Source organism: Sus scrofa, chromosome 3 (assembly GCF_000003025.6).
Source record: "Sus scrofa isolate TJ Tabasco breed Duroc chromosome 3, Sscrofa11.1, whole genome shotgun sequence".
Taxonomy (NCBI): domain Eukaryota; kingdom Metazoa; phylum Chordata; class Mammalia; order Artiodactyla; family Suidae; genus Sus; species Sus scrofa.
Genome location: NC_010445.4, coordinates 40216482 through 40243257, shown reverse-complemented (window position 1 = coordinate 40243257; position 26776 = coordinate 40216482). Strand labels below are relative to the sequence as shown.

The window sequence follows — 26776 nt, the reverse complement described above, 5'->3', positions numbered from 1 at the left end:
GATGCCGGAATTTAAAAATCAGTAAGTAAAACTAAAGTCTATAATATTTACTGCGTGTTTTTGTTTTGTTTTTTGTTTTTGTTTTTGTTTTTGTTTTGTTTTTTGTTTTTTTTTTGCCTGTTCATAGTCGCACCTGTGGTATATGGATGTTTCTGGGCTGGGGGGGTCAGGTCAGAGCTCCTTAACCCACCAGCTCCTTAACCCACTGAAGGGGGCCAGGGATTGAACCTGCATCCTCAGAGATGTCAGGTCCTTAAAGCTGAGCCCCGGCGATAACTCCTGCATGCTATTTGCTAAAGATGGTACCAAGCCCCTCTCCATCTCCACAACATTCCTCATAGGTTGGTAGTGATTTTAGGCTGTGTCAGAACCCAAGCAGTCTGAATGCGCGTCTGAAACCCCAGACCATTTCCTGGTGGGGGTGTGTGAGCATCACAGAGCAAGGGGAGAACTGAGGAAGTGTGAGGGCGTCACCTGCAGGGACGTTCACTGGTTCCAGCAGTCGGGTCAGGACCCGGCTGGTCTGGTTGAGCTCCCTTTGAAGCACCACACCAGGTGGAAGGCAGCTGCTAGGCTGTCACCAGTGGGCTCTTGATCAGGATTCATGCCATCTGTGTGGCTGCCAAGGCTGAAAGTGTCAGTCTTAGGTTCATGGTGTCCTCAGACCTCACTGAAAGGAAATGCAAATCAGGTGGCTAAAAGTGGGAGAAATAAGGGCCTATGGGAACTGGCAGAGTACAGGCGTTTTCGTCGTGGTGCAGCGCTAACGCATCCCACTAGGATCCACAAGGATGCAGGTTCAAACCCTGGCCTTGCTCAGTGGGTTAAGGATCCAGCGTTGCTGTGAGCAGTGGTGTAGGTTATAGATGCGGCTTGGATCTGGTGTGGCTGTAGCTGTGGTGTAGGGTGGTAGCTGTACCTCCAATTGGACCCCTGGCCTGGGAACCTCCGTATGCCGCGGGTGCTGCCCTAATCACAAACCAACAAAAAAATCTGGTAGAGTCTAAGGAAAATCAAATAGGACAAGTGGAAGTTAACATGTAACCACAGAAGAGTTCCTGCTGGGGCATCACAGGATTGGTGGAGTCAGGAGTGCTGGGACGCAGGTTCCATCCCTGGCCAGTGGGTTAAGGATTCGGTGTTGCCATAGCTGTGGCTTAGGTCTCGACTGCCTCTTGGATCTGATACCTGGCCCAGGAACTCCACATGCCATGGGGCGGCCAAAAATGAAGAAAAAAAAAAAAGTGAAATGGTAGATGGAGTCCTGTGGTGGCACAGCAGGTTGAGGATTGGGCACGGTCACTGCTGTGGTGCAGGTTTTATCCCTGACCTGGCGACTTCCACACGCTGAGGGTGTGGCCAAACAAAAATATATATCTATCGAAATGAACTCAGTGTGTGGGTTAGATGACGCATTGGTGAAATGAAACTGAAATCTGCATAAGTTACACAAAATCAAGACACCGAAGTGGAGTAAATGAGCGTTTGTTGCTGGATCTTAGGATGAGACTGGAACCCCAGAGGGGACAAGTGAAGGGCAGAGAGCTCTGAACACCTACCGTGTAGGCGTGCGTACTGCGGTGACGCTGCAAAGGCAAGTCAGAGGACAGCCAGGTCAGCATCCTGGACACCTCAGGAGGGAGGGGACAGGCGCCCAAAGATAATGGCCCTTCCCTCGGGGCGGGGGGAGGGGGCACGCGGATGCTCGCCCAAGTCCAGGCCGTACGGAAGCATTTGTGCACACTGCGCGGACGCGCGGCCCCTGGTAAAAATCTACGCCGTCAGCGTCGCGGGAGCTGACCGACAGCGGCTCTGACAAGCCTGCCGGAAGCGTTCCCTGCCCAGCTTCCGGCCGGAGACGGACTTCCTCCTACGTCAGGGCACCTGCGACCCCTAGCGGCGGGGCGCCGGCGGGACGGGCGGGCACCGCCCTCGCTGTCTGGAGGGCGGGACTTCCGGGCGGCGGGACTTCCGGCTGCTGAGTGACGGGCGCAGCATCAGCATCGGCGGCGGCAGCGGCTGAGCCCTGAGGCAACAGCGGCTGCGGCGGAGGCGACGGGCTGCGGCCTGCGGACTCACGGGCAGCCGGGGCGGGCGAACGCGCCGGCGGACAGCAGGCCGCGCTGGCGGCGGCGGTGGCCGCGATGATGGAGATCCAGATGGACGAGGGCGGCGGCGTGGTCGTGTACCAGGATGACTACTGCTCCGGCTCGGTGATGTCGGAGCGGGTGTCGGGCCTGGCGGGCTCCATCTACCGCGAGTTCGAGCGCCTCATCCACTGCTATGACGAGGAGGTGGTCAAAGAGCTTATGCCGCTCGTGGTCAACGTGCTCGAGAACCTGGACTCCGTGCTCAGCGAGAACCAGGAGCACGAGGTGGAGCTGGAGCTACTGCGCGAGGACAACGAACAGCTGCTCACCCAGTACGAGCGGGAGAAGGCTCTGCGCAAGCAGGCCGAAGAGGTGCGTGGGCCGGGCCGCGCGGGGGACCCTCGCCCCGCCCGTGGGCCCCGCCCTCAGCCCCCGCCCTGGCGGGGCCCGACTCCCGCCCCGCCCACCCAGCCAAGCCCCCCGGGGCACCCCCCCCGCCGGGCCCAGGGGCTGAGCCCTGGCTCCCCCTTCCTCCCGGCCCGCTGCTCCAGCCAGGAGCCCTGACCCCTAAACCACCTGGCGTCACGGGGGAGAGCTTGCAGCGCGAAGGGTCTCAGGCCCCAGTGTCCCATCCTTACCCACCTCTCATCCCAAACGCCAGGTCTTTTTGCTTTTGTGTGTGTGTTTCGCAAACGTTTCCTAGACTCCAGGTTGCTGCCGTTTTAAAGTCTCCGAGAAAAAGGAGGTTTCTGATCTTACGGTTCTGCAGCCAGAGGCTGTCCGTTGTCAGATCTGTGCCTTGTCTCTGGGCCGGTGTTTTGAAGGTCTGTGACCCGGGCGAGTTTAAGGATGGATATGAACACAGAACCAAAGCCTCGCTGGCACCTGGTGAAAGACCTCAAGTTTATGGAGGTGGTTTCTTTCCCCTGCGTTGCCCTCCCTTGGGGAGGTTGTTAGCTTCTGTGAAAAGGCTGAGAAATTGCACTGTGGCTTCCGAGGAGTTAAAAGGAGAATTTGGAAAGAGTGTATTCTGTCCTAGATATTCTATCTTCCTAAATTGGACGTCATGTCTTTGTGAGCCACTTAGAAGAACCACACGCATTGTAAGGAACCCCACTTACCTTCATTCATTCACCGTCATTTCACGCTCTATGCCAGACCTAGGCGGGTCCGGGGATGTGGGCTCTCGTCCCTGCTTTTTGCCTCTGTGACCTTGTCCACGGCGCCTCTCTGCCCCGGATTTTGCATTTCCGTCCGTCCTGTAGTCACTCGCCCTAGATGATCTCTGAGCCCTGACATTCTGTGCCACCCGTCATTGGGTGATGCTTTTCCATTGAGGAATAGGAAGTTTCTTACTACATGTGCTAAATTCCCCTGTAATTAATTTGGGTCAACACCTTCTTGACTTGAGTATTGAAGTGGATTGTTCCAGTGTTTCGACTTTTTCTCGAGCCCAAGCAGTGGGTGGCCTGGTTTGGTTTAAGTGTGTGTGTGCGTGAACGTTGTCTTGTGTCATTCTTGCTTCCGGGGACCCACTGGCTCTTGGGTTTTGTGCATCTGTCAAAGGACGGTTGCCTGCTGGGGCTCACAACTGAAGGGGATGCCCAAGCTTGTAGGATTTCGGAGTTCACGGTGGCCCTAGGCATTTCCTGGGGAAAGAACAGGGGGCGCCGGGGGGGGGGGGGGGGGGGGGGGGGGAGGGGTCCCAGGTCACATGCCCCGGAAGGACCAGGCGGGGACCCAGTGTGGCCTGACCCCTGGCGTGAGCTCTTCCATGATGCCGCTGTGGGCGGTCAGAAGCCTGACGCGCCGGGCTCCCCTCCCCTCCCCCCGGGCAGTGCCGCCCATTTTGGCCTGTCCTCAGCAGCCATCTGATGCCTCACGGTGGGTTTCAGGAGGGTTTCCTGCGTCCCGTGCCCGTGTGGTCCGTATAGTGGCCTGGAAGGAAGTCCGGGGAGAAGGATGGACGGCCTTAAGGCTGAGAACCCTCACCTTCCGACTTCACCCTCAGCTCTGGGTGGGCGAGGCCGCGCTCTGCTCCGTGCAGTCCAGGGGCAGCCCCAGCCGAGTGGGCCCCTGGCCGCCCGGTCGCACCCGGGGCCTGAGAGCTGAGCAGTCTGGAGGAGACTGGCTCCCTGCCTCCGCTGTTGAGAGAGGCGGAGCCGCGAGCCCCGGAGCGGACCCGGTTTGGCAGGCCGGCCAGAGGCTGTGATGTGACACTAACGGTGCCCTTAGAGAGACCTCCCGTGTGGCCGAGTCCCGCCACCGGGTCGGCATCCTGGCTCACTTTCCGCGTCCAGCAGACGCCCCTCTCCTGTTCCGTGGAAGAGACCGGTCGGGGGCGGGGGGGGGGTGCTTTTCCAGACACAGGGGCAGAACGGCCTGGCCTGGCAGTGGCTCCTGGCGCCCTGGCCGGTCTGCTTGGGAAGGCGTTTTCAGAGGCCGTAACCCGAACCGCCTGCAGCCTCTGAGTGCGCGCAAGCTGCAGGCTAAAGAAGAGCCGGGAGCAGAGCAAGCACCCCTGCCCCTGCGGCACGCCCGCGATAGGCTCAGCGAGAGGCTGGTGCCTGTGTTCTGGTCCCGAGGGGGCCCTCTCATGAGACAGGAGCTGGAGATGGTGGGGCCCCGGGCGGAGGCCCAGGGTCTGCAGACGCCCCTCGAGTGTCAGCCTTGCCCTTGGGGCCGCACGCCCTGTGACCAGTCTCCCCTTGTCTGGCTGTATCGGTGCCTCCGGAAGGCGAGGGGGTTACCAGACGTGGCAGTTGCTTTCATCTCAAGTGCCAAGTCTGTCCTTGGCCGCCGTTTGCCTGGAGAAGTGCGGCAGGGCGGATTTGGCCAAGTCAGGGGAGAGAGCTCCAGGGGCAGCTCAGAGGGCAGGAGCTTGGCATCTCTGCCACCGATGTTGCGGGTGTTGCCGGAGCAGACAGGAGAGGGCCGCTCAGCCTTGCAGAGCTGAATGGATGTATTGCTGGCTTCGAAAACCTCTACGGAGACGCTCGAGATGATGCATCTGTGTATCTGATACAAAGGGTTTAATACCCACCGAGGTCTTTCCTGTGAGAAAAGGTTGGAAATGGCATTTGACCAGGACAGCGGGGGGGGCAGTGGACACCCCTGGGCAATGCTGCCCACTGGCACCGAGGGACAGGCCGGGAGTTTAGTAGCCGTCATTGCCCTAAAATGATTTTAGTCCTAAAGAAACTACCAGTAACGCCCCCCACGCGTCACGAGCAACTCAGGCAGACGTGCCGTTGGGAGACGTGTGCATGGATATTTCTGATGCTTCAGCATCTGGTCTGCATAAAGACACCTCTGCGGGAAAGTTTTACCCCAAACTGTTTCGTTCTTCTTTTTTTTTTTTCTTGTGAAGGTTTATTGAAGTCTAGTTGATTTGCAGTGTGGGGATGATTTCTGCTCTACAGCAAAGCGATTCAGTCCCACAGACCCACATGTCCGTTCTCCTACAGATGCTTTTCCCCTCTAGGTCACCCCGGAACATTGGGCGGAGGTCCCTTACCCCAGCCTGGCTGGGTTTTATTTTTCCTACTTGTGCAAAAGTGACGTCTTTCATAAAGGAATGTTTGGACAGGACAAAACTGGGGGGCGCAGAAGCCGTGATTCTCCTCTGGGGCAATGGTCGTTTTGCTTTCTTTTCGTGAAGGAGTTAATATATTGAATCCCGAGGGTTTTTTTCCTGTTGCCCGTATTACAAGTAGTACATTCATCACCTCATGAACAAGGTGTGGGGTTTCTTCTCCAGCCACGCTGTCACGTCAAGGGTGTTTGTTTTGTTTGACGTTGTTTTTTGAGATTTTGAGAAGCTGGACTTCGGGGTCGTTGGGATTGCCGCTGACTGCATCCGCCGGGACCGACAGCCTCCTTTCCTCCTGTCCACAGCCGGGTACAGAAAACCAAGGCAGGGGACGCAGTCACTTTGAACAAAGTTATTAGCATCATCTGGATTTTCACAGAAGATGTTTTACATTCCCCGCTGTTTTCACAAAAGAGTGGCCAAAGTGTTGCTCTGTGGGACGCGCCACAATCCAAGCCTACATTCTCTTTCTTAGCTGAATAATGCTCTTTGCATCCCACCTCTCTTGGCAATTTCTTACGTGAACTAAAGCACACCTGCAGTGGCTCTGATGAAGGTGTGTCGTTTACCGGAGTTCCTGCTGTAGTGCCCTGGGATTGGCGGCATCTTGGGAGCCCTGGGATGCAGGTTCGATCCCCGGCCCGGCACAGTGGGTTAAGGATCTGGCATTGCCGCACTTGCGGCCTAGGTGGCAGCTCAGCTTGGATCCGATCCCAGGTGCGGAGTCTCCATGTGCCGCGGGGCGGCCAAAAAAAGCCGGTCATTTACCTTCCCTGGGCACATGAGCACACACTCGGTCACTGTTGTCATGCAGAGGAAGGTGACATTTGAGCAAAGGGGATATGCATGCACGTTGCATTTCTTCAAGCCCTCAGTCCCTCCGTTGCCCAGGCTGTTCGGGTAAATGAGTGACAGAAAGTCAACTCAGACTTGCTGAAGCAAAAATGAGGAATTCCCTGAAAGGCCTGTAAAACCAAACCGGTGGCAGGACGGCAGGTACCAGTGGAGCGTGGGGACGGTAGAGCCATGAATCAGGTGTCCCAAGGACTTTCTCTTCTACTCTCGTGCTCGCTCTCTCTTTTTTTTTTTTTTTGTTGTTGTTGTTGTTGTTGTTTCAGGGCTGCACCCACAGCATATGGAAGTTCCCAGGATAGGAGTCAAATTGGAGCTGTAGCCACAGGCCTACACCACAGCCACAGCAATGCCGTATCCAAGCTGAGTCGGGATCCAAACGGGATCCTTAACTCACTGAGCGAGGCCAGGGATCGAACCCGCATCTTCGTGGATCCTAGTCAGGTTCACTAACCACTGAGCCGCAAAGGGAACTCCAGTCATGAACTGTTTTTAGATGAAGCCGGTAAGGTTTGGTGCTTAGAGCTGCCTTTCGTGGTTGCCTCTAAATATCGGGCCATTGTTGCTCTACCCACGTCAACAGGAATCCAAGGGAAATCTCCCTGAAGATGGAGACAAACAGGCCCAGGAGAGCAGAGCGGCACTGCCACCAGGGCCAGCCTGCTGGGCAGGAGCCTGCTGTGGCCGGGGGCTCGAGGCCCCGGCCCGGCCGCTACGGCCCTGTGCGGGCAGCTAGGCCCGGGGCAGGGACCAGGACGAGTTAGCGCTCCCAAAACTAGAGTTTCTAAATTAAATTTAAAATCTTTACAAATGTTTTTCTATTTCCGAATAAGTTCTAGAAAACCGTGAAACGAATTCACGGGACATCACTCCCAGACTCCCTGGGGCCAGCCGGGTTCTGCACACGGCCGCCCCACCCACTCCACTCGGCGAGACCCGAGGGCTCCCGCCTCCGTCCCGAGGGGCCCCCACAACCTGGACAGCCCTGGCCTCACAGGCCAGTTACTGCAGAGGGTCCCGCAGCGTGGCTTTTGCCACAGGAGGCGGGGTGGGAGCTGGGCACGGGGTCCCTTTGCTCAGGCTGGCGCTTATCTGAGGGCGGGAGGATGCCGGGCAGAGCGGGCAACTGCGGGCAGGAGGGGTGGTCGCCCTCATCGCCCCCCAGGGCCAGTCACTCACCCAGTGCAGGCCATTCTTTGGGCCTGATGTTTCTTTGAACGTCTTTTGCCCCATCCTGGTTCCTGCCACCCCGTCACACGGGTCCCCCCGCCGCCTTCTCTCCGTGCCAGCCCCGCTGCCCCTGGCGTGGCCTGGCCCAGGGGCAGATCCCATCTTCCGCCCCGGCTCCTTCGCTCCCTCCTTCGGCGAAACATCCCAGACACCAGGTGACGCTGCAGGCCTTCCCGAGGCAGGCGTGCCGATGGGGGACCTGCTGCCACGCGTGCAGATGAGGAGGCTGCGGGGCAGGGCTGTAAAGGGGAGAGACAGGGACAGAGCGGGGCACTCTCCCCGCAGGGGAGCGCCTTGCTCAGGGCTGGCCGCTCCCCAGGCCCCCTCCCCGAGCTCTGCCCAGACCACGCGCTGGTCCCACCATGCCTGGCTCCTCACGCCTGTCCCTTTGACATTCAGATGCTGGGTCTTGAGTCCCTGCCACCCAGGGTCCCCAGGCTGCCGCTTCTCTCCCCAACACACATCCCAGGGAGGTGCTGGGCTGTGCGTGCAGACGAGAAAGGAGGGAGCTCCTGCTGCCTCCGCACCCCACTGAGCTGCCTGGCTCCTGGAGGTCGAGACCTTGTTCTGGGGTTTTCAGCCACGTGTCCAACACAGCGCCATAGGAGGGTGGAAATTTCTGTTTGGTGGTTGTGTCCAAGTCAGTAGCCGAGGGCCACACGGAGCCACCGGTATTCATTCACATGGGGCTCATGCGACTGAGATGAGTTTTTATTTTTATTTCATTGTAATTAAATTGAAAGAGCCACGTGTGGCTGGGGCCACCGTGCTGGGCAGCGCGGCCCCGTAGACGGCCCTGCACCCCCACTTACCTCCGAGGGCGGTGTGTCTCGCCTGTTATGTAGCCTCAGGCAACTGGGCAAGATGCTTACTCTGTGGAGTGTTTTCCCTCCAGTGAACATGTTCCAGAAAGCGGGGGACCCCACAGTGTAGGGGTTTGAAGCAGGAGAACAGAAGAAAATACTGTGAGGAGTTCCCGTCGTGGCACAGCGGAAACAAACCCAACTGGGAACCATGAGGTTGCAGGTTCGATCCCTGGCCTCGCTCAGTGGGTTAAGGACCCGGCGTTGCCGTGAGCTATGGTGTAGGTCGCAGACGCAGCTCGAATCCCGAGTTGCTGTGGCTCTGATGTAGGCTGGCAGCTGTAGTTCCAATTAGACCCCTAGCTGGGAACCTCCATGTGCCACAGGTGCGGCCCTAAAAAGCAAAAAAAAAAAGAAAGAAAAGACTGTGAGATGAGAAAAAAAAGCCTTCCAGCTCTTTAGGAAACTACAGCGAGGTGATGAGATCTTTGAAAAGCTGCGAAGGTCTGGTGACAAGTCCACTGGCCTTGTGAGCATCCGGTGCCGACGGACAGGGTTGAGTCCTGGACCCTGGGCTTCATTTTCTCTTCTGCTCTTTGTGACAATGCAATTGAGGTCAGTGCAGAAAATTGTAGCTATTTGAAGGGTGCAGTTGGGTGAGTTTTGACACGTCTACACCTGGAAAACCACCCCCACAGTCAAGAGTGAGGATCTCCACCGTCCCCGAAGCTTCCTCGGGCCCCTCGGTGGTCCGGCCCCTCTCCCCCGTTCTCCGTCCCCAGGTGTCCTCGGGGACCACGGGTCTGCTTGCTGCCTCTGCAGGGGGATTTGCACTTCCTAGACCTCACTTTATGGAAACGGAATCCTCGGGTCTCCCTCTACTTCTTTCCCCAGGCCGCTGCTTCGAGACTCACCCAGCGGTTGTCGTTTCACTCAGGCCTTGCGGTGGGGGTGGGGGGCCTCCCCGTCCCCAGGGTGGGGAGTGAGGTCTCCGCAGACACTGGGAGCGGCGCTCCATCTGTCACTTGGTTTGCTGAGCGCCCCGGAGGTCGGGAGAGGCAGGGTCCCAGGAGGGCACCCCTGTCGGCGGGGGTGGCGGGACAGCGCTTGGGGAGTTCAGAGTCTCTTGTCTTTGCTAATTTTGTCGGCGTCTGGCTCGTGTCCACTGTTGGCTTCATTTCTGCCACGCAGCAGAGCGGGTGCGTTAAGCACACATGCCCTTCGGTGCGCTGCTGCTCCAGCCGCGCCGGGGCCCTGCCGCGGGTCCTCAAGCGTATCCCTGCTCCGTCCACTAGTCTGCACCTGCGAGGCCCCAAAGGGAGTGTAGGTGAGGCTTGTCCACAAGGGCAGGTGCGGAGCGATGCCGTCCCTTAACGTTCTCTGGGTGGCCCTGCTTCCTCTGGACCCCCATGGAGGGGCCAAGGCCAAGGGTCTGCCCAGCCAAAGGCCCGCGGTCCGCCCTGGGAAGCTGAGCCTGAGCCGGGTACACAGTGAGGGGTCAGCCAGCGGCTGAGACCCCTTCTGAGGGGCGGGCCTCTCGAGAGTGACCTTTCCCAGGTCGGGCCGTTTGGAGTTTTCACTTTGTCTCCCTTTTTCTTATTTCCCCTTGTTCAAACCATGTGGTGTACCTTGCATAACAACTTAATAAATGGCATACGTATTTAACATATATATTTAACAGGTAATATGTAAGTGAACTATACTATGTTGAAATGTGACTTTTTACACACACACAATTTTTCCTGTCTGTCTTACCAATTCTTGAAAACCACTGTGGAGGAAGCCAGTGCTGGAGTTGCTGTTGTGGCCCAGTAGGTTAAGAACCTGACCGGTAGCCATGAGGATGCAGGTTCGATCGCTGATCTCGCTCAGTGGGTTCAGGATCTGGTATTGCTGTGAGCTGTGGCGTAGGTGGCAGATGTGGCTAAGGATCCCGTGTGGCTGGGGCTGTGCTGTAGGCCGGCAGCTGCAGCTCTGATTTGACCCCAGCCTGGGAACCTCCATATGCCGTGGGTGTGGCCCTAAAAGACCAAAGCAAAACCAAACCAAACCAATGCCGTCGATGCTTTTTTTATGAATCCAGACTGGTTCTTGGATTCCTGTGGTGGCCTGACGTCTCAGTGTGTCTGAAGCCTGAGTGTGGAGGTGTCCCCCTCTCTGCCACCCCCATACTTGCGTTTGGATGTCAACGGTCACAGCCCCAGAACATGGAGTGCGAGCTGGGAGGGAGCCTCTGAAGGCTGAGGTCAGCACCCTGAGCTCCCGGCAGACACCGATCACGACCGGGGCCAGCCGCCAGGAGAGAGTGTCTCCCCGGCACAGCCGCCTGTGCGCTGCCCTCTAGGTGCCCACGCTGCCTGCCCAAGAGATGAAAAAGCGTTTTTCTTTTGGAAATTCACTCTGCCTCCCCTAGGAAGGAGTCGCTAGTCCATGATGCGAAAGAACAAGATCTTTGGTTCGTGTTGAGGTCATTCCTGACGAACCAAGCCGGACTGAATTACTGCCTCCACCTGACCCTGGCCTGAAGGACCTCGAGGAGGGAGGATTGGATCGCATGTGCTAATTTACTGTGCCTCTCATTCCAGTAGCCTCAGGTTGGTGGGTTAAGGATCCGGGGTTGCGGTGTTGCCATGAGCTGTGGTGTAGTCGAAGATGTGGCTCGGATCCTGCGTTGCTGTGGCTGTGGTGGAGGCTGGCAGCTGCGGCTCCGACTCGACCCCCAGCGCCTAGGAGCCTCCACGTGCCCCCATAAGTAGCAGGTCTCTGAGATCTGCCCTCTGCCTCGGCCACACTGTCTGTGTGCAGAGTGTGCCCGTGGGAGACTCTGACCCTTTCGCCCGGGGCCCTGAAGACCCACTCGGCCCAGATGCTCAGCATTAAAACTTCCTTCTTCCCGTTTCCATTCGCGGTGGGTACGCGCACTTGGAGAAATCCAATAAAAATTGAAGAGGGTCGATGTGGCTTTCTGCTGGAAGTCTTCTTTTTTAAAACCCGGTGAATTTCATTGCAGCTCATAGTTGGACAGCCGTCATCACAACCCAGTTTTAGAGCTTTTCCCTCCCAAACCCAAATCCATGCCTCCCCCGCCGCCCGTCCCCTGTGGTGGCCACAAGTGTTTCAAAGTCTGTGAGTCTGTTTCTGTTTTGCACGTAAGTTCATTTGTATCAGTTTTTAAGATTCCACAGGTGAGTGATGTAACATAATGTTCATCTCTCTCTCTCTCTTGGACTGACTTCACTTAGCACGTTAATCTCTAGACCCATTCGTGTTGCTGCACATGCCAAGATCTCATTCTTTTTTTTTTTTTTTTTTTTTTTTGTCTTTTTGCTATTTCTTGGGCCGCTCCTGCGGCATATGGAGGTTCCCAGCCTAGGGGTCCAATTGGAGCTGTAGCCACCGGCCTACACCAGAGCCACAGCAACGCGGGATCCGAGCCGCGTCTGCAACCTACACCAAAGCTCACGGCAACCCCGGATCGTTAACCCACTGAGCAAGCGCAGGGATCGAACCCGCAACGTCATGGTTCCTAGTCGGATTCGTTAACCACTGCGCCACGACGGGAACTCCTCATTCTTTTTTCTGGCTGAGTAATACTCCATTATATATCTGCATGGAAGTCTTTTTTTACAGGCCTGACTCACCCTGTCCGTGACCACTGAAGGGTCTCAATTCTCTTAAATTTGAAGAAAATGATCTGTAAAGAAACACGTTTTCTGCTTCCTCGACAACCTCTGTCAGATTTTTGGTGACGTGAACTACCCCACTGAACCGAAATCCCTGGGGACACAGCTCCCCGCCTCCCAGAGCTGCCCTCCGTCGTGCTGGGGGAGAGCCTGCATTGCAACGTCCTTTCCTCATTGATCCATGAAGCGCCAACCGCAAAGCCCCCGAAGTACTCATGAGCTGCCCTTCGCTTGCGTAGCCGATTCTCACCTCCTCTGAGTCTAGCCTTGAGCGCGTCTTCATAAAAAGCCACGGTGAAGGATCTGTCTGGTCTTGGCCAGACGCTGGCCTGTCACGTGATTTATTCCTGGGATTTTTTTTTTTTTTTTGCTTTTTAGGGCCCCCTCCCCCGGGGCCAATGGAGGTTCCCAGGCCAGGGGTCCAGTCACAGCTGCACCTGCCAGCCTACGTCAGAGCCACAGCAACGTGGGATCCAAGCCGCGTCTGCCACCCACACCGCAGCTCACGGCAACGCCGGATCCTTGACCCACGGATCGGGGCCAGGGGCTGAACCCCAATCCTCACGGATGCGAGTGGGATTCTTAACCTGCTGAGCCACCACGGGAACGCCCTCTTCCCGTGATGTTGACACAGACACTGCGTTTTCCATTTCAGTGAAGTGGCTGGCTCGTGTTTCCGTTGCCTGCAGTTGCTGTGCTGATGTTGACATGGCTGGTTCAGGAGGGGGGAAGGAGGATTTCTTGTAAGCTGCTCCTGGTCTGAGGCTGACACCGGAGGACTGGCTCTTGCCCCAGAGCCTCACACCATGGTTGGCGACGGAGGGCCACCCGTGTCCTGGTGCCCATGCCCAGCCCCCCCGGAGGCTGCGGGCCCCGTGGGGCTCTTAGGGCTTTTGGTTCCTCTGGGGAGTTGCTGCCGTGGCTGTGGTTGCTCACGCCCCCATCTGCCAGGGCTTAGGGGAGCAAGGGTGTGGCACTGAGGACAGAACATGCCCGGCCCCGTTGTCCCTTGGAACTGGGACACCAGGTGGCCTGGGAGCCCCAAAGGCGCCATGGGCTCGCTGACTCACCGCCTTGGCCTTGAGGGCATCGGTGGGGGCACGGCTGGCTCAGATGGTCTCCCTCTCAGCTCAAGCCCCGTGTTGCCTGGGGCCGAAAGGCGGGCCGCTATCCTAACGGCACAGGGTTTCTGTGTGTGACCTGGTTTGGGACCAGCTTCCTCAGGGATCTCGGAGCACAGGGCTCGTTGGAGGGCGTCTCAGGGCCTTCCTGCACTGTCGTCTTCGTCAGCTTTTCATGACCGCCTGTCAGGAGAGATTCAGGGCAGTGCATCTGACCTTCTGAGGACTCTAGGAGGGCAGTTCCCCTCGTGGCACAGTGGCACCAAGTCCGACGAGGAACCAGGAGGTTGTGGGTTCGATCCCTGGCCTCGCTGAGTGGGACGAGGATCTGGTGTTGTCGTGAGCTGTGGTGTAGGTCGCAGACGCGGCCTGGATCCTGCCTTGCTGTGGCTGTGGTGTAGACTGGCAGGTGCAGATCCGATTAGACCCCTCACCTGGGAACCTCCATAGGCCGCAAGTGCAGCCCTAAAAAGACAGAAAACAAAAGACTCTGGGAGGGGGTCTTCTCATATCGCCTTTGTTTAGAAACCTTTTTAGCCGACTCTCAAATATGAAATGCGGGTCACACAGTGAAATAGAGGTGGGAAATCTCGAGAACTGATGTTAGCACCACAGAAGGGTTTCCTTGTTGTCACACTTTGCTATTCTGCCGCTGGCGGTGGGGCAGTGCTCAGTTGAAAGAAAGGGAGAGCTGGTTGTTGCCACTGTGGCGCAGCGTTAATGAACCTGACTAGTATCCCTGAGGACGAGGGTTCGATCCCTGGCCTCACTCAGTAGGTTAAGGATCTGGCGTTGCCCTGCGCTGTGGTGTAGGTTGCAGACGCGGCTTGGCTCTGGTGTGGCTGTGGCTGTGGCTGTGGTGGAGGCCGGCAGCGGCAGCTCCAGGTCGACCCCGTGCCTGGGACCCTCCATGTGCTACAGGTGCAGCAGGTGCATAAAGAAAGAAAGGGTGACGTCTCCACCTTCCAGCCCCAGCCCCCACCTCAGATGTCCCTTCCTCAGAGTGAGTTTTGTTTTCATCCTAAGTCCATCCCTAAGCATCGTGTCGTGAAAACTGGGGCCCCTCCCGAGGACCAGAGTCTGGTGCTTTCTCCCAGTCCAAGTGCGTATTCAACACAAACATCGAAGTCGTTCGAGATGATGCTCCACTTCCTCTGCAAGGATGCGCGAGGGGAGGGACCAGGAAAACATCGAATATGGAGACCCCAGTGGGAGACCCCGTGTCAGCTGGTAAACGATGCCGTCATACTACTCGTTTAAAAAAACCTTTGGTGAGTTCCCTGATGGCCTCGTGGTTAAGGATCAGGCATTGTCACTGTTGTGGCTGGAGTTACTGCTGTGGCTTCGGTTCGATCCCTGGCCTGGGAACATCCATGTGCCACGAGTGTGGCCAAGAAAGAAACAGGTAGGCATTGCAGTGTAAACGAGCGGATGCATCAGGTCAAAACACTACAAACTGATCACGCGCACGCACACACTCTCTCTCTCTCTCTCTCTCTCTCTCTCTCTCTCTCTCTCTCTCTCTCACACACACACACACACACACACACACACACACACACACACACACACACTCAAGTCCGGAAGAATGTCACTGGGTTTTAGCCGACCCGCTCTGGATGTTAGAATGTGGTTTTTCGCAAGGATGGTTTTCGCTTAACATGTCATCTGCGCTTTCTACAAAAGCATATGTTTAGGTTAGTCTTTTAATTTTTCTGAGTACTAGGAATTTAAGTTGCCCAGTTAAAAAGTAGGTCTTCGGCAGCCAGTTAACGGCATTTGTTGACTCTTCGCGTGCTGGTCGAGGCTGCGGCCCTTTAGGGCCGTTTACATTCACTTCTGAGCAGCTGTGCCCTTTGCGTGCGTCTCCTGGCAGTGAGGCCCTTATTCTGCCTTTTACTCAGGTCACCCTTGGTGTCGTCCATAGAGATTTTCTCTCTGCCGCCTCCCCCCACCTCTTTGTTCTGCCTTCAGCCACCTCACAGGCTGATCCATCCTTTGGGCCGGAGCCCCAGTGGTTTCCGCACAAGGGCCTTGGAGAGGCTGCAGTGCAGCAGGGACGCAGAGGCGGGGGTGGGGCTCGGGGTGCAGCTGTTCCGGGAACTGCGGCCACGGCCACTGTGGAGTCCTCGGCTCTTGCAGATGCCCGGAGCCAGGACTCAGCGAGCAGCTTTCCAGCCCCGTCTTCTTGAGAGTCTCATCCTCTCCGACATGAGTGCTTCCTACAAAGGAAGCTGCTGACGAATATTTCACTTCCTCCTGGGCAAAATCAAGGTGCTAACAGCTGCCCAGCAGGCTGTGGCAGGGCTGTGACATCAGTGGCCTTGCCAGCCCGGGGCCAGTCCAGAGCCCGGCACCAGTCCAGAGCCCGGCTTCGCCCGGCTCTTGGTGTTGCACTGGGTCTTTCCTCAGGCTGGTCAGGGTTTCCCTTGTTTTGCAAAGTGCTTTCCTCTCCCGTGATTTGATGATATTTTTGCTCAGAAACTCACCCTGTGAGGTGCAGGTTCCCGTCCAGACCGAGGACGCCAGGAGCAGCACGGTGCCTGGCTCGTTGCCCACACACGGCAGCTTCCTGACCTGAGCTGGGTCACCTGCTGGGAGCAGAGCACACCTGGCTCCCTGGACGCCCGGTATTGAGAGGAATGATGTGGCGCCGTCGCAAGAGCACTGGCCGCATGCTTTGTGGGGCCCAGTGCACAGCTGGAAACGCAGGCCCTTCCTTGTTCAAAAACTTAAGAATTTCAGGAGTTCCCGTTGTGGCTCAGGGGTTAACGAATCCGACTAGGAACCGTGAGGTTGCGGGTTTGATCCCTGGCCTTGCTCAGTAGGTTAACGATCCAGCATTGTCATGAGCTATGGTGTAGGTTGCAGACGCGGCTGGGATCTGGTGTTGCTATGGCTCTGGTGTAGCCCGGCAGCTGCAGCTCCAATTCAACCCCTAGCCTGGGAACCTCCATGTGCCTCCAGTGTGGCTCTAAAAAAGACAAACAAACTGTTAAGAATTTCAAGGTCAAAGCGATTGTGAGTGGGCCCAGGTTTCGAGGTCCGTCCTTGAAGGCTCTGCCAGCCCCTGCGTGGCTGCGGCGGGCGACAGTGCAACGTGAGGGAGCCGGCTCTGTGGTGGGGAGGCCGTGTCCTGGGCCCCGCTGTCCTCCGGCGGCCCCCATCCCCAACGCTTGTGTGTCTTCCTTGCGTGTCTAGAAATTCATCGAGTTCGAAGATGCCTTGGAGCAGGAGAAGAAGGAGCTCCAAGTCCAGGTGGAGCACTATGAGTTTCAGACCCGCCAGCTGGAGCTGAAGGCCAAAAACTATGCAGACCAGAGTAAGTCGCCAGCCTGAGAGGAGGCTGCCTTTGCATGTGTTTGTGGTTCTCCCCCGAGGGACCCCGCCCTGCCGGGGGTGGGGGGGTGTGTGTGAGAGCCCCGGATCAAAAGAGCAGGCAGCTCCAGCGCCAGCGGTGGCCGCGGCTCACATTGCGGTTCCCCCAAGGATTTGTTTTCTTTCGTTAGGCCGCTCGGGGTATTTCTGTACCGGCCTCATATCGTTTGTGGAAGTAAATTAAGCCCTTCCACCAAGGTTGCAGTCTGACCCCAAGGCCCGGATCTGGGGGCTTCACGTGGCCCTTAGGGTGCTCTTTCCTGCCTGGAGGTGCTGCCCTGGTGGTGAGAGTCCCACGGGAACCCCCTGCCCCTGCAAGGAGGGGTGAAGAAAGGGTTTTGTTTTGTTTTGTCTTTTTGCTATTTCTTGGGCCGCTCCCACGGCATATGGAGGTTCCCAGGCTAGGGGTCCAATCGGAGCTGTAGCCGCCGGCCTACGCCACAGCCACAGCAATGTGGGATCCGAGCCGCGTCTGCAACCTACACCACAGCTCACGGCAGCGCAGGATCCTTAACCCACTGAGCGAGGCCAGGGATTGAACCCACAATCTCATGGTTCCTAGTCAGATTCGTTAACCACTGAGCCATGGCGGGAACTCCAGGGTTTGATTTTTTTAAACTTTTTCTATTGGACTTCACATTGTGGTGCAGCAGAAACTAATCCAGATAGTACCCATGAGGATACAGGTTCGATCCGTGGCCTTGCTCAGTGGGTTAAGAATCCGGTGTTGCCGTAGGCTGTGGTGTAGGTCACAGACAGCTCGGATCCCGAGTTGCTGTGGCTGTGGTGCAGGCCGGCAGCTGTAGCTCCGATTTGACCCCTAGCCTGGGAACCTACATATGCTGCATGTGCAGCCCTAAAAAGCAAGAAATAAAAATTAAAAAAAAAATTACTTTTATTGTAAGAACTATTATTTTAGCTTTAGAAGTCTTTGTTTAAATTATACTGTCAAAGTTATAATGACCCTTATAATTTCAGTTTTCTGTAATTCAAGGTTTTGAAGGTTGAGGCCTAATCTGTTTAATTCATGACCTTGGATAACAGGTACCTTCATTCCTCTGAAAAGTTAAGATCAAATAAAATTTTTTAACAAATCAAAGGAGTTCCCATTGTGGCTCAGGCGAAATGAACCTGACTAGTATCCATGAGGATGCAGGTTCAATCCTTGGCTCTGCTCAGTGGGTTAGGGATCTAGTGGTTGCCCTGAGGTGTGCTGCAGGTCACAGACTTGGCTTGGATCCGGGGTTGCTGTGGCTGTGGTGTAGGCCGGTGCTTACAACTCTGATTCAACCCCTAGCCTGGGAACTTTCATATGCCACGGGTACGGCCATAAAAAGAGAAGAAAGATTTGATGGTTGAGTCTGTCCTTGTCCCGACACCCTTGGGTTTTGGGTGAGCTGGCGACACGTGTACACACACACACACACACACACACACACACACACACGCACTGGTCTGCAGAGTGGAGGCAGACCCAAAGGCCCATTTTAGATGTGCATAGATCAGCCCTTCTGTAACTACACAGAATCTTTAATATTCCCCTTGCTTAGAACACTTTTCATTTATGAAACCTTTCGTCTTTCCTTAGTGGGAGAGCATACAGAGCTAAAGCACAGGCAGACGTTTTTCATTTGCTCACTTCGGCTGCAGGACCAAGGACCAAGGAGAGGGAAGGACCCGGCTGTCACGAGCCGGTCTCGCTCTGCACAGGGTTCAACAGAGCTGAGGTTGGAGCAGAGGGCTGCAGATGCGCGGTGTCCGAGGCCCGTGACACGTTTATCAGCCCGTGTTTCCTGGGCAGAGCGCACATAGGGACCATCCTGGTGTCTCGAGGGTGACCCAGCTGCCAGTCCAGAGTGGGGTGGTCATAACATGGCCTTTCCAGCCCTGGGAGCTGGACGCGAGGCCCATGGACGGGACGCGAGTGTGTCCCCTCCTGTGTTCCGGGCGCCTTCTGCTCTTGCCTTGAACCTGGCCGAGGGCTGCGTGCAGGGGACTCTGCCTCTCTCACAGGCCTCTGCTCGCTCCTTGTCTGCCCTGGAACTAGATACGCTCTGGGGGCTTGCCTGCCCCTCGAAAACCACCCGCCGACCTAGGCATAGAGGGCAACCCGTGTGTGAGTTCCGCCCGCCTGTCCCTGTCCCTGTCCCTAGCAGGATCGACTGTCCTCGGATCACAGCACGGGTGGTAAACTCATCAGAACCTGCCTGCTGGGCTCCCCCGGCCCGCTCAGAGAGGGGGCCCGGCCCAGCCGGGCAGTGGGCCAGCTGCGGTCATGTTTTCCAGTTTCCCGGCTGGAGGAGCGGGAGTCGGAGATGAAGAAGGAGTACAACGCCCTGCACCAGCGGCACACGGAGGTGCGCGGCGCGCGGGGGCGCGCGGGGGCCCCCTGGTGCGGCCTCGTGGCCGGAAGCGCTGAGCCCTGTCCCTCTTCTCAGATGATCCAGACCTACGTGGAGCACATCGAGAGGTCCAAGATGCAGCAGGTCGGGGGCAACAACCAGACGGAGGGCAGCCTGCCCGGGCGGAGGTAGGGCGGGGCGCCCCGTCGGCTCGCGTGTGTGCCGGAGCGCGGGCTAAGGCAGGCGGGTGGCGGGCGCTGGGGCGGCGGCTGCCGCGCGTGCAGGCGCCGAGGCCCGGAAACCACGCGCAGGGATCCCGGCGCTCGCACACCCCGGGCTGTGAGCCACCTCTGCGCCGCGTCACCTGTAGCCTCACAGGCGCCAACCCGGGAGTTCCCCTTGCAGCCCAGGGGAAACGGATCCGACTAGCATCCATGAGGACTCTGGTTGGCGCTCTGGCCTCGCTCAGTGGGCTGAGGATCCAGCGTTGCTGTGAGCTGTGCTGTAGGTCACAGATGCGACTTGGCTGTGGCGTAGCTCTGGCTGTGCTGTAGGTCACAGATGCGACTTGGCTGTGGCGTGGCTCTGGATGTGTTGGGAAGCTCCGATTCCACCCCTAGCCAGGGAACCTCTGTATGCGGAGGGTGCGGCCCTAAAAAGAAAAAAAAAGTCAACCACTCCTGGCCCTCATGCAGTCATATGCAAGGCACAGGTGCCGGCGGCAGGTGCCAGGGACCTCTGCCTGCCTGTCTTGGACTTGCGCAGAAGCACCTGTGGACGGATCGACAGCACAGTGCTGTGCAGGCACTGGGGTTCGAGGGCTGTTCAGGGGGAGCTGAAGGCCAGCTCTGAGTCCTGTCCTCTCGCACACGTCAAGGGTCACCACGTACTTCCCCTCCTCATTCTCTCTCTCGTAAGATAAAGCCAACAGAAAAGACCAGGATGTGTTGGGAAGGAAGATTCTAACCTCCGAGAAATGTGCGCCTGCCTGTGCACCTGTTTCTTCTACAAGCAGCTGCAGAGCTTGCTGTGACTCTAGAATATGACCAGCTCCTCTCAAGAACCCACTCTCTCTGGGGAGGACCCAGGGCACCGTGGTGACCGGAGGAAGGAGCTGCACGCTGGGCACAGGCGGGGCCACCCGGCAGGGTCAGGGCGCTTGCTTATCTCAGCTGGAGCTGTGTGCTGGTGACTGGGGAGCAGGGAGAAGCCTGCACAGGCCAGGCTCCTTCTCCCCCTTCAGTCAGAGTGTAGCCGCGGCTCGTCCCCTAGGCGCAGACTGTCAGCAAGCTTCTCCAGGGCGGCCAGTCATCCCCCTGGGCCGGGCAGGGTGTGGACATCCAGTGTCTTCTTCAGGCTGGAGAGGCCTGCGGCCGGAACCCCCGGTCCCGTGGATCGAGCTCACTGCTCCTTCCCGGCAGCGGCCCCTTGTTCCTGCAGCAAACCCATGAGGCCCCAGGTGGGCGCGTAAAGGCCCTGTCTTCTCCCTGCCCGCCTGCTGGGCATTTAGGTCTGCAGACGAGGAGACTCGGGCCTTTCTACTCTGGGCAGCGTCAGCTGTTCTCTGGCTCACCGGCAAACCTGTTGAGTCTTCCGAGTTGGAAACGCAGTGTGTGGATGCAGAGGCCCCGAGGGGCCCCCAGCAGGCCTCTGGGCAGTCTCGCTGCCGGTCCCAGCCGTTGTGGACGCTGTCTTTCTGTAAAGGCTTGTGCCCTGGGACAGGGTACCAAGCGATCGTCAGCTGACGCCCATCCCGTGAGAATTAAGTGACAGACTGGGTATCAGAGTCTGTTAAACTACCGCCCTCAGCGGTTGCCTGGCACTGTCCGATCCTCACTCCTCACTCCCGAGCTGCCCCCGAACTGCCAACTAGCAGCTTCAAGGGCTAACCTGGAGACGGGGCGCCTCGTGTTCTCGGGGGCAGGTTGGGCCGGGCGGTCTGAGCCGGGGCCGTGGGAGCTGGCTGTTGGGGCATCTTGGACTAGCAGCACGGGCCTGGCCCGTTCCGGAGCGCTGTGGCCTCCCAGAGCGTTCCTGCTGTTCCCCCGCCAGCTCCCTCATGGCCGGAGCACCTCGGAGGCCACACAGGAGAGGGGCCTGGTGACCCTGGCTTGGAGGCCGAGCGCGTCTGGGGTCCTGAGCCACGGTGGTCAGCACCCTGGGCCCCAGGGACAAGAAACGGCGACCTCTGACTCTCTGGACAGTGCAAACTCAGCCAAGAGCAGCAGCTGCCTGGGCTGCACAGCTGAGGCCGGAGGGTCCCCCGTGGAGAAGCGGCGTGTGACCGTTATTTTCTGTGGACGGCGCCCTGTGTGGTGGAGACAGGACCTGGTCTGGAAACCTGCTGTCGGGGTGTGACCCGTGGCCCTTAGCAGAGTCTGGACGGAGCCCAGCCCCAGCCCCTCCAGGTCTCCTCCCGTGGAGGGCAGGCCTGTGGGAAGGCGGCCGCCCCTCCCCAGAGAAGCCCTGCCCGGAGCAGGTCGCTTCTCTCGGGCACCCCGCCTGCTGCTGAGCGCTCTCCCCTCAAGGAGCAGAATAGGCTGCTTGTAAGAAGCCCCAGGGCTTGGTTCCTACGGGCAGAACCGGCAGGTCCCGGCACAGCCACAGTTGCCTCTAATGCTTCTGAGGGGTGGGTGCCCAGCAGGGCCACGGCCCCAGGGGGGAGCGCTTTGTCTGTAAAAGGGCCTCCTGGTGCCCAGGAGGCGGAGGGGCTCTGGTCCAGATTTGCGCCTAGCCTGTCTCCCTGTCTGGTCTGCCCGAGGGGTATCGAGGCCCTTGGTCTCTGCTCAGAGGCCCTCTGAGCCTGCAGCACGGTGGAACCCGCTGTGCCCTGGCTGCGAGGACGCGGCTTCCTGGAGCAGCACTTGTTTGGGAAGCAGAGGCAGGGTGCTGCCGGGCCGCCCCGCCAACTGGCTGGTGGCATTTGGCACACTGAGGGTGTTGCCCGGGGGTTGCTGCCTTAGTGTATGAAACTGGGTTCCTGCCGCCGCCGCTCCTCGGCCCAGACCCAGGGCCATGCCAGAGATGTTCTGAGGGCCCTGGGCCTGTTTCCGGGGACAGATGTGCACAGCGCACTGCCTCCAGCTTCCAGGGCACTCGCTGTGGAGACAGGCCTGGGCCTGCTTTCACTGTGGCCTGCTGGGCCTGGCGTGGTGGGGCTCATCGGGTCGGATGCTCCACCACCGTGCGCTGCAGCGGATGGGGACGGTCCTGCCGCAGCTCCTCGGCTCCGACCCTCCGGCTTCCAGGGGGGCCCCATCCTTAGGCTGGGGAGGCAGAGTCTCTCTCACTCCTGGCGAGGATTCCTGAATCCGTGTGTCTTTAGGATAAAACCGGGTGGTCCGTGTGCTCGGGCCCGTGCCCGTGGTGTGTGACATGAACCCCATCACCACATGCACCTGCCTGAGCGCCAGGAGCCCGTGGGGACAGGACGGTCCCCTCCCCACCCCGCTGTGCTGAGAGGGTGTGTCTGTATGTCCCATGTCCATCCATGTATGTGTCTGCGTGTTCCCCGTCTGTCTGTCCCCACGGGGGGGCGCGGAGCAGGGTGCCAGCGCTGGCCGTCACGCCCGCCCTTCCTGTGTGCGCACCTGTGCCCCCAGCCCCTGCCCTTTGCTCTCTAATGTTGTCTTCTTGTCTTGCCCTCTGTGCTGTTACCGCCGTGTGCTGGCCCTTGTCTGTCCTGCTCTGCAGTCCTCGCCAGTCGTGGAGGAGAAGGTAAAGCCTGCCGCAGTCCTTGGGCCTTGGGTGAGGGAGCTGGGGTGGCTGCCAGGATGCACAGATCGTGGCTCTTCCAGGGCCTGATGCCGAGAAGGCTTGGGCTGGTCCCAGGTCCCCAAGACAGCCCCAGAGCAGGTAGTGGTGCAGGCTCTCGCAGGTCAGGGCTGGTGCTGCCCCCAAAGCTGGTGGGCAGGGGTGGAACCTGGGCCCGGAGCCAGCAGTGCCACCCCCCTTGAGCCGCCGTCTCAAGTGGACGAGCACGGGTGTCTCTCAGGCACCGTGGGGGTGTAACGAGAGGACACGGTGGCCGAGCCTTGGACTGGGAGCTCTGGTCCACCCAGCTCATGGGACTTGGGGGGGCACCCTCGCAGCTCCGTGGGGGCCCTGGATCAGGAAGGAGGCTCTATTCCCAGTGGAGATTTCCCTCGGGGAGCGCAGCCTAGCTGTCTGGAGGCGCGGAGCTGTGGAAGTGGCAGCTAGATAAGCACCTCTGTCCTTTGAGGTGGCGTCTGTGGTGACAGCCTGGGACCTGTCGTGTGCATCTCTCCCGAAGTCTGAGCCAGGTCCCCAGAGAGGGGGTCCTTTCGGCACCGGGAGCCCAGATGGTGCAGGAGGGCAGGGCTGGGCTCCCCAAGGGCAGCAGCCACCTCCCGGATGCCCAGGGCCAGGGCTGTTGTCCAAGGACCGCCCGGCTGCGACCTGAGCCACGCTGCCAAGGTTGCGACGGCTCCGCAGACTCAGAGCTTTCTAACCCAGCATCTCAGCTCTTAAGTGACGGGCCGGGACTCATCTGAGAAGGTGTCATCTGCTGCGGGGACGAGAGCTGCATGAGGCACCTGAGATCCTCTCCAGGAAACCGCCTTCCTGAGCACCAGGGCCCCTGCCAGGCCGCACAGGCCTTTTCTGGTCCTGTCCCTGCCACCGTTAGCCCTGAGAGACACAGCCACTTCCCAGCGGGTCCAAGGGATCCTGCCCTGCAGGAGGCGGCGTCCTCCTGAACAGCCAGCAGATTCCAAGGCCTCCTGCTCCACCCGAACCCCACCAGCCCGCACCAGGGAGGTGTCGGCTGTAGGACATTGTGGTTACAGCGGCCACTTCACTCCCATCTCCATCACCTGCATCCCCAGCACCGCGAGGAGGCCGCTGCCCTGTCTCCGGGAGAGCCCAGCCTCTGGACCCAGCTCCTGGGGGCCCCGAGGACACCTTTGCCACCCTCCCACCCAGGCCCTGCGGTGGTGCCTGCGCATGAGAGGCCACGTGCGAGGGATCCTGATTCTTGACCTAAACAGCTCTGAGCGATGTGGACTCTGTGCAGCTGCCCACAGCGTCCTCCCTGGGCCTGGGCTCTGCCCTCCCCTCACAGCTCGCAGGGCAGAGCGTGGCAGGTGGATCGCAGCATCAGTCCACGCTCCCACCTGTTCCCAGCTGGCCGGCCTCCCTCCGTGGCTCCAGTGCCCTCGGACGGGAACGGCTTGGAGCAAGAGAGAAGCAGAAGCGGGCGAGACGCCCAGCAGACAGGCGAGAGAGAGCAGTGCTTGTGCCCCTGGGGCACGTGGCAGGAACAGAGGATTGGAGAAAGTGTTGATTCCTCTGCCTGGCTCCAGGAGCCCAGAGCAGGGCCAAGGACACGCTCCGAGGAACGGGGCCGCGTGGCCGTGACGCCCAGGGCCCCCGGCGGGCACCGCGGCACGGGAGTCTGTTTAAAATGGGAAGGAGTGATGATGTGACATCACCGTGTAACCGAAGGGGGCGTGCTGTGTGGGATCACAGGACGCGCGTGATCGCGTGGGTCAGAGGGGCCGGGAGGTGCGTGCTACGCTGCCCCCAGGGTCGCGCCCTCCCCACTGCTGGCCGCTGTGGGCGAGGGGCGCTTTTGGAGCCGCTCGGGCTTTCCGTTCGCCGCATGCGAGCCCCCGTCTCATGCCCTCCTTTCTTTCTCCCCCGCATTTCAGCAGGAAGGAACGGCCCACTTCCCTGAATGTCTTCCCCCTGGCGGACGGCATGGTACGTGCCCAGACGGGGGGCAAGCTCGTGCCTGCGGGGGACCACTGGCACCTGAGCGACCTCGGCCAGCTGCAGCTCAGCGCCAGCTACCAGGTTTCGTAGCCGTGCTGTGGAGTGAGGGCCTTCTCCCCGTCGCCCCTCGCTCACCCGGGGAGCCCAGGCTTAGCAGCTTCCCCCAATTAGTGGACCTGTCCCGAGGTGTGACCGCAGTGGAGACCCGGGAGCAGCGCGGGAGGGCAAGGCCGCAGGCGGGGTGCTGCTGCTCAGGCTCCATTCGTCCAGGCCGGCCTCCCCGCAGCCAGGGCGTGCCCAGCTGTCGGGCCGAGCTTAGTGAGCACCTCCCAGCACACCCCAAAGCCACGAGGCCAGACGGGGGTCACCCTTCTAGTACCTGAGGTTAGGACTGCAGCCAGGAGAACGTCAGAGGCCGCTTCTCTTCTTTGGGCTCTTCCTACCCACCTGTCTGAGCTCCGGGGCTCCGGGAGGGAAAGGCAGACGGCCCGGGTGGGAGCCATGAGGGTCCCTGGGAAGGCCCAGTGCGGGAACTTGCCGTGGCCCGTCCCCACTTTAGGGCACAGGTTTGGTTTGTGAGCTTAGCCTGCCCGGCGAAGGCCTGGCTCAGCCTGCGTAGCCGCATAGACACGGGCCCCCACACCCCGTGAGGATGCCCTTCTGGGATAAGCGGCCCCGGGCCTGCTCATTTCTCAGGGCCGTCAGAGGGTGCCTGGGGGAGGCAGGGCGCCTCGACCTCTGGGCTGCCTGGGGCAGTGGACGTGAGCCCAGCTTCCCTGGACACTTCCTTCCTGCGGCGGCAGCAGCTCGTTGCTGCCCGGCCGGGGGCTGTCCTGGCTGAGATGGGGAGGGGGGTCTGGTCTGGGCAGGAGGGCAGGGCCTGCCCTGCCCAATTCCCGGAGCTGCGCCTGAGCCTCCGAAGCTGCAGGCCGGGCTTGTGTTCTCTCGGCATCTCTTCCTGCGTCATCGGACACTGTCTTCTCTTAATAAATCATAGTGTTTTATGTTTCATTTGATGTGTTTTTTTTTTTTTAAACAATTACATTTAAGTTCTTTTTATTTCACACTCTAGGGTTTTCAGGTTTTTCTAATTTTTTAACTTTTTTGTTGTTTTCGTTTTTTTGTTTTGTTTTGTGTACTGTATTTTCAGTGTTTTAACCAAACAGTTGTGGCTACTCATGGGAGGCATGGCCCCTGGGATGTGGGTTCTTTGCATTTGGAGGTCACTGCCATGTGTGGTTCTTAGAGGTTGGCAGGTTTGCTTTAGGTAAGTGGTGGCCTATAGGGTGACAGAGCCAGGGGAGTTGGAGAGGGGTCACGCCGTGGTTTTCCCACAGTGAGCACGGGGTCAGGAGCCCCACGGAAACCCGCAGACGTGTGTTCAGGTCATAGACAGGTGGGCAGCATGGCTTTGAGTCTGGTGGTTTGGAAAACATGGGCTCGGTGCCCTCCCCGTCTTGCCGGAAGCCCCCACGGGCCAGAGGGAGCCCCCGCCAGGCGCCTCTGTCCCATGTGGAGAGAGCACGCAGGCCATGCCACAGGGGTGTGCAGTGTGCCTGGTGGAGTGAAGGGGAGAGGGCCTTTGCTTTGCAAGTCAACCCTGAGCTTCAGGACCTGAACCCCAACCAAAAATGTTTGCGAGGGGCATTCTCACCGTGGCTGCTCCGCGTCGGTGAGTTTGTTGGCTGTGGGGCCGTCCCGTGCCCTGGGAGTGTTGCGGGCCCCCAGCTTTTAGTCCCCCGCAGCTGTGGCAACACGTGTCTGCAGACGCTGCCACGTGTCCCCTGGGGACCCAGCCGCCAGGATGGGAGCCCCCCCAGAGCAGAAGGCAGAGCCATGGGGCTCCTGACGGGGAAGCCTCAGGAGCCGCCCAGGATTGGCGGGCCCGGGGCCGGCAGAAACCTCCCAACCAGCTCTGACTCCTGGTCACTGGGCAGGGCCCCAGGAGC

General features: G+C 59.0%; 1 protein-coding gene across 27 annotated transcripts in view; it reads left to right on the top strand.

The window, feature by feature from the left end:
- MAPK8IP3 (mitogen-activated protein kinase 8 interacting protein 3) overlaps positions 1805-26776 on the top strand; it is a 44581-nt gene continuing 19609 nt past the window's right edge. For 3 of the 27 annotated variants that reach the window (XM_021086811.1, XM_021086807.1, XM_021086805.1), the window contains exons 1-6: positions 1807-2462; positions 16573-16693; positions 19036-19106; positions 19188-19279; positions 22785-22808; positions 24764-24908. In XM_021086811.1, the coding sequence (XP_020942470.1) occupies positions 2145-2462; positions 16573-16693; positions 19036-19106; positions 19188-19279; positions 22785-22808; positions 24764-24908 (771 nt within the window). In that variant the 5' untranslated portion in view covers positions 1807-2144. Of the gene's footprint in view, positions 2463-16572; positions 16694-19035; positions 19107-19187; positions 19280-22784; positions 22809-24763; positions 24909-26776 lie in introns of all 27 variants that reach the window. The other 24 variants (XM_021086820.1, XM_021086817.1, XM_005655137.3 and 21 more) reach the window with 19 other exon arrangements.